At 40.3% G+C, this 10,915-nt stretch overlaps 1 protein-coding gene across 1 annotated transcript in view; it reads right to left on the bottom strand.

Annotated features, from left to right (window-relative positions):
• Positions 1–581: 581 nt before the first annotated feature.
• Positions 582–10,915, bottom strand: part of grin2aa (glutamate receptor, ionotropic, N-methyl D-aspartate 2A, a) — a 159,192-nt gene continuing 148,858 nt past the window's right edge. The window contains exons 11-13 of the mRNA XM_084087006.1: positions 9,396–9,583; positions 8,038–8,276; positions 582–6,980 (exon numbers count right to left, since the gene is read on the bottom strand). Coding sequence (XP_083943132.1) covers positions 5,187–6,980; positions 8,038–8,276; positions 9,396–9,583 — 2,221 coding nt within the window. The 3' untranslated portion in view covers positions 582–5,186. The remainder of the gene's footprint in view (positions 6,981–8,037; positions 8,277–9,395; positions 9,584–10,915) is intronic.

The following is a 10,915-nucleotide window of genomic DNA, read 5'->3' as shown; positions in this document are numbered from 1 at the left end:
CTTTGAACTTTTTTGGTTTGGTGGATATGGTTTTAAAAAATGTATTAAATAGAAATATACTTGTTAAAAATAATATAAAAATAAATAAATGATTAAATATCACATATACATTTTAATGATATTTTGATGCTAGTAATACTGTAATCCTGCATAATTAATGACTGCACTAAAACTTGAAATGTCAAATATTTGAATCAGTTAATAATTTTGAGTGGATGATGCAAAACTAAGGAAATGACAAAACGGATAAATCCCTTCCATTTCTCAGTGCTGTCTGTGACAGAGCGTCTTCATTGTGCACACATAATGCTTCATTTTTGCTGATAGCAAAGCTGCTTTTTTGACTTTTGACTAATATTGCTGGGTCACGGCCCTTGTTGCACACATATTCAGACTGAGGACTTGAAGCCTGAGTGCCACATTTGTCGCCATTACAGCATGTACTAATCATGACTGTTGGAATTACCAGAGTTGTCAGTCAGTTCCCAACCCCCCGCTTCATGAACTATCTGAGTCTGTAATATTCACCAGGAGCCTGGGATTCGGAAACATACCGCAACAGATACAGTGATCATATAAAGTGGCAGAAAGAGCCTTTATTAGAAAAATGAAACTTTGACTTATATACATGTTTTTACATCTTGTAACCCAGCACACGTCCTGCAACCACGTTGTATTGACATTTCACAAGTCACATATCAGACCTGTTCCTTTAATATGATCTTCATACACATAAAAAAAGCAGAGAACAAAAAAACAAAACAAATTCTGAACACAATATTTTAAACGAAATGTACAGGAGATATGTTTAAACCGCTCCAATGATTTAGTACTTTCTCATGCAATTTGCCAATAGCAGAAATGATTTCATTTATGCAAGTTTGTGTCAGCTTTTATGTAAGCGATTACTTCCAACTTACTTAAAAAAGTTCTTAAGACATTTCAGTACGCACACAAGTGATAATGCTTCATTATAAAATAACATTTAGGCAGCAGGTCACGTTTCAGTGATAAATAGGTTATAGTCACATGACAATCCCCACCCGCCCCAGTATAAAACACTGTTCTAAAATAATTTCTACTTTTAACCACATAAAATATGAATGCAAAGCTCACAAGAGTGATTATTAAACAGGAAACACAAGTGATTCGTTTCAAACAAATCTTCTTTCTACTGTGATTCTACTACGATCAAAATCGTTGTTTTTACAGGGAAGGCAGCGTTCCTATTTCCTTTAATAAGTGCAAGTATTCCAGCAGCTCTGCTCAAACTCAAACAACCAAACAAAGAACTAAAAAAAAAACACCTTTAGGGTCAGTACTCATACTTCATTTTTGATTCCCTATTAAAATAATCAAACATTTAAAATATCCATCACAGGAAATGCATTACAGGTGAGCAATGCAGATAATCATCATGTCAGTAATGCAATGATAAAAATGCCATTGCTGAAAGAGCCGCATGACTGACAGTGAGCATTTACAAGTTGTTTCCAAGCTGCCATTTTTGCCCCTGCAAACGTCTTCCTGAGGGTTATAAAGCGGCCTGAGAACAAAAGGGAGTGAGCTGCAGTCGACACAGTCATGCATGAGGACTCCCGCTCCTGTCTTTAGCCACCTGCCCCTTCTCACCGTGCCTTGTGTGGCTCTGGCAGATGTAATTTGAGCTGAGGTGATTTCTCCTTGAAACTACCTCGATGGGAACACAGCCAATGATGCAGTGACAGTACACCAGCTTGCCTGGCAGACGAAAAGGGCCTATCCTTCTTACTGCACTGCACTTGGCAAAATATCAGTTTAGGAAAGAATAGATTTCAAATGGCCTTCCATGTGGATGCAGAGATCTATTGTTGTGTTAAGTAACTGTCTCACTTCCCTGCTTCGCTTTTTGATATTCTGCTCAAAGCGGTCATAAAATTTGCCTCAAAGGGAAAGAAAATTGGTTGTATCTTTTAGTCTAATGGGTTTTTATAAAAGACAAACTTGCGGTGATGGAGGCATCTCTGTTGTCTACAAAGACTTTTAGAGTGTAAATATTCAGCATACAAACTGAGTGCCATTAGCCGTTGATCCTAAAACTCCCTCTCTTCATGATCCACAAATAAACGTACACAAACACACATCTCTGCTGAAAGAAGTGGAGTGTAACAAACATGAAGGACGAAACAGATTAACCCTTAACTGCTGTTTAATGTGTAATTGAGAAAGTACTAACTTTTTCTGTGACTTCAAAATCCTCCTTTGTTGACTTACTCAACTACTTTGCCTAGTCTAACTCATCTTATGGAAATAATCAGCATCTGAGCTACTTTAAATTCACATTTGTGCACTATTCTATGAGAGGTAAATAAAACCAAAAATATAATATAATAGATTTTTCAATAAACTACAGATGGCTTTTGCCTAGCCAAAAACTGCTACATAAAATAATCCCACACAGTTCATCTGTTTCCATTTGCAATCAATACCTGACCTGCGCTGTTCCACTCGACACATCCGACCGCCTCCGATAACCTTCGACAAAAACAAAATGATGAAGTAAAAAGTACATTTTGGTTTTCAAGATGTTTTTGTGTAAAAATCCCAGAAGTTTGGCGGCCTAAACGACAGGCCAGAGTGGCCACAGAGCTTTGGTTCATGAGCAGGATGGATTCGTACCCTGCAGTCTCATGACGACCCCTGTGCAGTATGTCTATGAGAAAAGGAGGCCAGTTCTCCTCGCATTGATCTGCTTGATCCAAGCTCACCTTCAAGTGGATTGACAGTATTTACTTAGAAAAAAATCTGCCTCAATGCCTGTAGCCCCCACCCTCACCCCAGCCCCGAAATGTTCAAGCTTACAAAAACTGCAGGGCTACAATCCCTGATAACAAACTGCATGGAGACTCTGAAATCTCGAAAGGTGACGTTTCGATGCAGACCTTGTGAGTGATGTCATTTTTCGTACGTATGCTACAGAAAACGAGTGCTACTGTACAGACCTGTGAAACCCACACAAAAAATATTGTTTACTCTGTATCATCTTAACTTTCATTAATTGAGTAAGAATTTACAAGCAATATACAAGTGCCTTATATTCAAAATAGTTGCTAAGTCTTTGAGGGATTAAAAAAAAGCTCTATTCTTACAGCAAACCATAGATAATAGAGAAAATCAAGAAGACGTCATATCTTTGGAGGGATAGCAGACCCGAAAAGAGCAGACCCGACTTTTTTTCTCTCTCTCTCTTTACAGGTTAAATCTGGCTATATGTGACAGGTAAGAGACAGAAAGCATAGTTGGTGATGTTTTCACCTGCTAATCAAGGAAGAGCAAGGATATTCACCTCGCCTCGCAAAGGATATGAAATCAATGCAGATGTAGCTCTGTGATTAATAATAGAGGCTAATGCCTTGCTATTTCCCCAAAACTGCAGCTCTGCAATATGAATTATCATTTTCTTTTCATTTATATGCTATATTTGCACCCTGTTACAAATAATTTGTGATCATAACATCATAACAAAAACATAGAAAGAGTTACAATTGAGTTGCATGCCATTATTATAATTCATGTTCATGTAATCAAAATACATTTTCCTTAAAGACTGGGGTTATTACAAGGGTGAAAAATAACTGAAAAACAAGTTGCAAAGAGTAAAAACTATGTATGGCATATATGATTACAAGACCTTGATATTTTAGCTTCTTAAAGCAGCACTTCATATGTTGAATATGTTCATGATTGTGACAGTGATGACATATTCAAGATAAGTGTAGATGTCACATTATTGGGGAAGTTCAAAGAAAGCAAATCTGATATGAGAGTGGAAGCTGCTACAGCAGTCATATAACACGGTTATGTCGATAAACATCCTGTTTTCCAACAAACGTTGAAATCGTAAACAAAGCTTGTTTCAAAGATGGCTGAAAGATCCCCTCTCTATTGTTCACATAAACATGACTGCAATGGAAGTCCTTGGACAACCATAGCGGAGTGGAGGGAAACATGCGTGAATGTACCTTTCGGTGGTGCAGAAAAAACCTTACACAAAATGACACAGAACCATCCTGAGGTATTTGATCTAATACACGATTTGGCTATGTGTTATGATTCACATTGCATGGAGTTCATTGAGTGTGTTCGTACAGTATAAAGTTTAGTAATAGGTCTGCAGAACAAAGATCTTGCGTGGTAGTCCTCAATGTGAATAGCGTGTTGACCGTGTTACGGACTGCAACAGAAAACCAATGCTCTAGTTCAGACTTCAAGCTTCACACATGGCCCTCGTTACATTAAATGAGTGGATCGCAATAGCGAAGCAAAGCTCCGCTGAGCTACAGTAAACAACAGTCTTCGAGAGGTGATGCTCTGATTCGGTTTCACAGTGTACAGTGACAGGATGGAAGTATTGAACAAAATAAATGCACGACAAACTTCCATCGCAAAAACTTCCCCAAAATCTTGAAATGGAGGATCAACACAATATTCCTAGTCGAACAACCTACATACAGGTCAAGTTTTCATTGCACAGATCACCACCTCAGCTATCAAATGAAATCACCTTAATGTAAGTATATCTTCAAAACAAATAAGACAAGAAAATAAACACACATGCAAAATAAATCTACTCCTGACAGTAATATAGAAGTTCTGTTTATAAAGCAGAGGTGGGCGGTTAACTAATGATTATTGTGCTACCAAATAAGATAGAGAAGAGTCTAAATTCTAAATAGGGATTAGAATGCCAAAAATCCCAAGTCTATAGTAATAAAAGCAAAAATGCAATTGCTGAGTGCAAATGAATGAATGAAATACCCTTGCTTGCCTTAAGTTCAGGAACTATTCCAGCCACAGTCTGTCTGATACAGGTACGCTCTTGTCACATGCAATGTGGGGCCAAATACCTGAAACCCCACCCTAGGATCTGTTTCGGTCCACCATGGCTTTGGGTCGGACTTCGAAGCAGTACATCTGTCCTAGCACTCAGCGTTTTGAGTACACACTAGCACTAGGCCAAGTGTGGGGGATAATTAACAACTTCCATGCTGGACCACATTTTATTGGCTTACGCCCAGAAGGCATCTTAAAATGCTGAAAACCTTTGGAAATCGCTCGTATAAGAAGAGCGATATCTCGGGTACTTTATAGATGTAGGTGAATGTGGCATTCTAAGTGAGTAAATAGTTCAACTTCACAAAAAAGCATTAAACATCTGACTCGAGACTAGGTATTTTCTTATACACTCGTCTATTGCTAAACTGCGAAGAGTTGAGAACCCGGGGAGCTGAGTATGCACTAGTCTTGTTGGCTACATAAGGCATTACATGCTCTGAAATGTACATGTCATTGGGTATTTGACCATCCCTGGAACAGTATGAAGTGGTGGACTTCACGGAGGACCTCAGATTGTTCTCGTTCCTGTTTTTGATGGGAGCCAACTGTTTGTAAATATCTGAGGAGCTCCTGCCGTGGACCAGGCGAGTGTCGTCCCGTATAGATTGCATGAAGGGGTTGTCTGAGGGGTGATCGGGGTAAAGTGACTTACTACGCTTGCTTTCCTCCAGGCTTCGGTTAAAGAGCATGGACCTACTGCCAAACAGTTTGTCAGCCTTGATGTTAAACATGTTTGCATAAGGGCTGTCCTCCAGGAAGCGGTCCTTCTCTTTTAGGCTGACGCTCCGCGCCGGCCGGTTCAGGTCAATCTCTTTGGGCTTCTCGAGCATGATATTGTCAAAGGAGTGCTGACGGCTAAGCCTCAGTCTGTTCCTCCTCTGTACGTGTGGCCCGTCCGTCTGAGGCCAGTAGTGGCTAAACATGTCATCGTGGTGCATGCTAGGGCTGATCATGGCCTCCTGCAGCATCTGGTCCTCACTGATGTCGTACAGGTTGCCCATGTGGATGCATGCCTCACACCGGTTATATGGCGAGCGTGCGGCAGCATACGGCCCCGTGCTGTAGTTGGGTACCTTGGAAAGACAGCTCCGGCAATGAGTCTGTTTAAATCGGTCGTTGGTTTCGTGCGGACTGAGGTTCTTCTCCTTCAAGCTGTAGTGTTTGTTGTAGGCGTTGTCAGGCAGGAGGTCAGATTCACTTTGATGCAGGGGGCTGCTGTTGAGATGGATGATGGGCTGGTCACATTTCCTGTAATTGTCGTTGTGGTCTGAGTAAATTTCACCAAAATCCAAATCGTCGGTTGTAAAGGCTCTGCCTTCCCTGTAGTGTTGTGGCTCTGAGTGCAGACTCAGCTCCCGGTCAGAGTCTATGGTGTAGATTTTCTCCCGGCCCGCTCCGCCCTGCTTATTTTTTAAGTAGGACAGCTCTACTTCGCTGCAATCCCTAGGGTATTTTGACGTCATCGATCTTTTTTTTAAGTTATCCTTGGGCTTTAGGTGCTTGTTATTGTCTGGATCCTTGTAGGAGGTGGCCCTGCTTGAGCAGTCAGAGATATCCGAGTGTGCAGCATCCTCTGGCAGGTACCTCTGACTCTTCATGGACAAACGGGGGTCTAGGGTATCAGGCCCTTGTGTTTGACGCAAAGTATCCACAGATTTCTTCCACAGAGCTCGGGGTTTTGCATTGGTCTGGGCTGTGTCTGCGCTTACCGCCACCTCTACAGTATTAGGGTTTGATTCATTGAGGGTGAGGGGATGCTGACCTTGGAAGATGTAGTTGTTCAGATGGTCCTTATGGCGGTTGGACAGATATGCCTGCAAGTCGCTGGAGTCCCCGTATATATCCTTTTGGGCATAGCTGCGATTATCAGTGTAGATGAAGTTCCCTTTCTCCGCCATCATATCCATGATCATGGGGCTTGCCGAATGCATGAACTCACTGCCGCGTTTAGGAGAGTTGATCCTGGAGCCGCTGAGATTGGTCATATTAGTCATCTGCTTGGCGGACTTGATAAGCTTAAGCATGTTGGACTGTGGACTGAAGTCCAGGTCAGATGACTTTTTCTTCATGTCGATATGGACACCATGAATGCAACTCCATATACCCTATGGAAAACAAGTGAATAAAGCTCAATATTCATGCACTGACCATGGTGTCTGTGAATAATATGGCTTTCAGTTCTTTTTACAGTATTACAAGACCCCGATATCTGATTTTACTGCAGAGACTTGCAAATGTACCCATCAGTGAGATCAAAGAGCACTATGAAGTTTTCATTTAGGGCATAGATTAAGGCGGTGACAAAGATGCCTTCAAATTTGAAAACGAATTGCTAGTGGGTTTATTTTGAAAAATGATCATGTCCTCTCTCTAGCTCTATGAATCTATTTTCACCAGTAAACATTCTATCAGTTATGCTTGGGTCCGTCAACACCAACATTTCATTACCTTAAAGATGTTAATCAGAGGCACCATATTCTCACACTGACAGCATGTGCACAAACCCATCAGCGATCTAAACTAAACAAAGACATTCTAAACTTTTGGCTGTGCTAGAAATCAAGCTGTCAAAACAGACTGCTGCGTTGTCATTTTAAGCTCTGTGGCTATGGAACCAGTGGTCGAAAATAAAATTTCTGACAAACTTTTTCTTTCAAACACTGGCCATGTCAGGGTAAATACTGAGCTCAAATGCCAACTGGATTACTGCTGACACTGTCACAAGTTAGGTTGAGTGATATTGGCTGTCCATTGGCTGTCTCTACTGTCAAGACAGGAAAACTCAGGCAGAGGACATCTTCTGTGGCATGATATTAAAATCAATAACTGTGAGGGTGATCCAATACAACACCAAAACCAGGGTCTTCAGCAGCTGGTTCGCAACCCCTAGGGGGTCTACTGCAGTAATTATTGCTTGATCTCAAAATAATTTGTGAAAAGTTTTTTTATTGTCCCTCCCACATTAAAATTTACTAGGAATAGCTCAAATATACTGTACAAGTATGACTCTGCCCATCAATAATATTAATTTGAATTATTTATTTACTATTATTAATTATTATTATTATTATCATTTATTATTATATTTTATTAAATATAATGTCTTATTCAAGATAACATTACGATTTTTTATTGACCTCAAAGACAGAATAGAAGCCTTACCCTGCTGATGGAGAAGAGCAGGCCGGGTGTGCCTGAGCAGACGCCAGTAAAGCAGTATCTGAGTCTCCAGTAGAACAGGTGCTCCCAGACAAAGGTAATGAGGCTGAGACCCATTGCGGTTGCCAGCATGTAAAACACTCCAGCCATGTTGTCCACATCCAACTGGCTGCTCATCACCTCATTCTTCTCATTGTGGCAGATCCCAGTCAGCCACTGAGCCTCCAACTCCTCCATCTCACCTGTGGAGATATGCACATGCCCAAGCCCACGTCATCAATCAGCTCTGTCTCCCATTTCATGTACACTTCAGTGGGCCACACTGGTACCGTTCACAGACATATCCTCCTTTTCCAGAACTCCCCATGCAAAACATGTCAAAGTGAGGATCAATAAAATTATATGCTCAAGCTTCACCATCTGAGACTTTTTTTCTCTTTGCTCTCCATATAGCACTACTGTGAAACAGCATATAGTATGAGAGACATACTGCAGATGTCTATGTAGGAAGAAATCTGAACTAAAAGAAGGCTAAATAATGTAACAGATGGACATTGCGGCATGAAAACAACACATTCTAATTCTGGCTTTACTACACTGCAAATTCTGGCTTTACTACACTGCATAAAAACTCCTTAGGGCAGACATTTACATGTATTAATTTAGCAGACACTTTTATCCAAAGTGACTTTCAAATGAGGAACAAATATATTTTCAACATGCATGTAGAGACAGCACCACACATAAATATTCTAAGATGTTATAAAACCATGCACATGAATATGAGTAGGTGACACAAAATGTGCCGATGTTTTCTGGGGGGTAAAAATGTATAAAAAAGTATGGATGTCCTGTTTTTCACCTTTTTTTCTTCTTTTTTTGCACTATGATCGTAATCAATAGTTTTTGCAACTAAAACAGAAACTTCATAAATATAGTTACACACTGAATCCACAAATTAATTTAGAATGAACAGAATTTATTATTTAATAAATAAGTTTAAATTATTAAATGTAATAATTAAAAATAATTGGGTTTTTTTAATATCCACTGAATTATAATCATTTTTAATAATTAAAATATTATTTAATTAATTATTTTACAAATTATTATGGCCACTCATAGTGCACGTGTGGACCTCCAAGGCCATAACCTAAAAAGGAGTGATTCACTACCTATATATGTCTTTGAATATATGTATTTAATAAGAATTTACATCCTTACAGTTCTATGTTTGGGATTCCATGGAAAGGTCAATAGTACTTGAACAACAGTGAACTCAGTGCGTTTATAGGGCTTTCAAGCTGCCCATTCAAACATGCACAGTATTTTGGACTGCTGCCAGGCTTGCGTGCACTTACCATCTCCAATAATAGCGAGAATGGCCAGATCCACCGGGCGCTTCCAAAGCGACCCTTTCTGCAGGGCAATGCCATAGCCAGTGGTAGCAAAGATGTAGCCACTGCCAATGGTCACTAGTTTACAGCCCTCATCCCTACCGGCCATGTAGTTCAGCACAGCTGCGTCATATATGAAGGCATCAAGTTTGCTGGTGAAAGGAAAGAGCACAGACACTATTCAGATGGCAAATAGAGAGGTTAAATGTTCTGAGTCATTCTCATGCCTTAACACCACTGTCATGAATCATAACACATTTTAACTTGTTATGATGTAGACACAGAGTCACAAGTTTAAGGTGAGAGACAGCACTGGGTGCAATCACATCACAAGCAATGGGGAGAAATAGAGCAATAAAAGCTATTTGATTGATTTAGGCTTAATTTATTTATTTTATTTTATGCCAGGGGTTGTCTGTAAGAGAAAATTTCAGAGAAAAAAAATACAAAATGCATTTCAACAGTAAGAAATAAAAAACAAGCCTGCATACTTTCCAGAATTGTTTGTTTATATAAGCCTGCATCTTCTGCCTTGCCATTGTTGCTTGTTCACTGGGGCTTGTGAGGAACAATTCTCTGTAATGCTCCTTTGGAATAATATTTGTTGTGAAATGTGCAGTAAATTTGAAGTGAAAATATAACAGTCTCACACTGGACAGAAAAAGATATGTATTAACTTATTATATATTAACTGTAAATATATAAATATTTTAGTCCAGATCCTTTTTTTTTTCTTCTTCTTTTTTTTCCCTCTGGCTGTAGTACAAAGACAAGCAAAAGCCAATTATTTTGTTTTGGAAACAACATGCTATCTTTTAAATATAGCACATTTTTTCTCACAGAATACTTAACTGCCTTTTTAGGAATGGTGTCATCATATATGGGGGTCCTTTGGCATTAAAAAAAAAATTAAAACAGCACACGCAAATAGAGAAAGGGAGATGAAGAACGTCTCGGTTACGTATGTAACCCTTGTTTCCGGAGGAGGGAACGGAGACATTACGTCAGTGCCTGACGAAATGGGGGTTTCGCTTAGAAGCCTCTCACCTTCCCTCCTCAGGGAACGAGAGTTACATACGTAACCGAGATGTTCCCTTTCGTTCAGTCACTCCGAGTTATGTCAGCGACTGACGAAATGGGGGTCCCAATTCAATCACGCTCAGCGGCTGTCTTCCAGTGCCCTGTGCAAGTCTGAGCTCCCTGTCGTGAGACTAGCACGGACAAAGGGCTAGGCTTAACGCAAGAATACCAAGGTACACTGGGTGGCATATCCCAGGTGAAATATGTAAGACAGCGCCTACCCGTAGGGAGGACTTATAATACACATATGACCCGAGTATGGGATGCATATGGAAAAACTCAGAGGTATCCAGCCCGCAGGGTGGAATGTTTCAACCTCGAGATGGCAAGAGGTCTTGCCGAGGGAAAGACACGAGCTCGGTGGTGACTTACCGTGGAAATACACATGTGGCGGTTGCCCAAGC

This window comes from Abramis brama (genome assembly GCF_963993115.1).
Source record: "Abramis brama genome assembly, chromosome: 1".
Classification (NCBI taxonomy): Eukaryota; Metazoa; Chordata; class Actinopteri; order Cypriniformes; family Leuciscidae; genus Abramis; species Abramis brama.
This window is presented reverse-complemented; position numbering and strand designations above follow the sequence as displayed.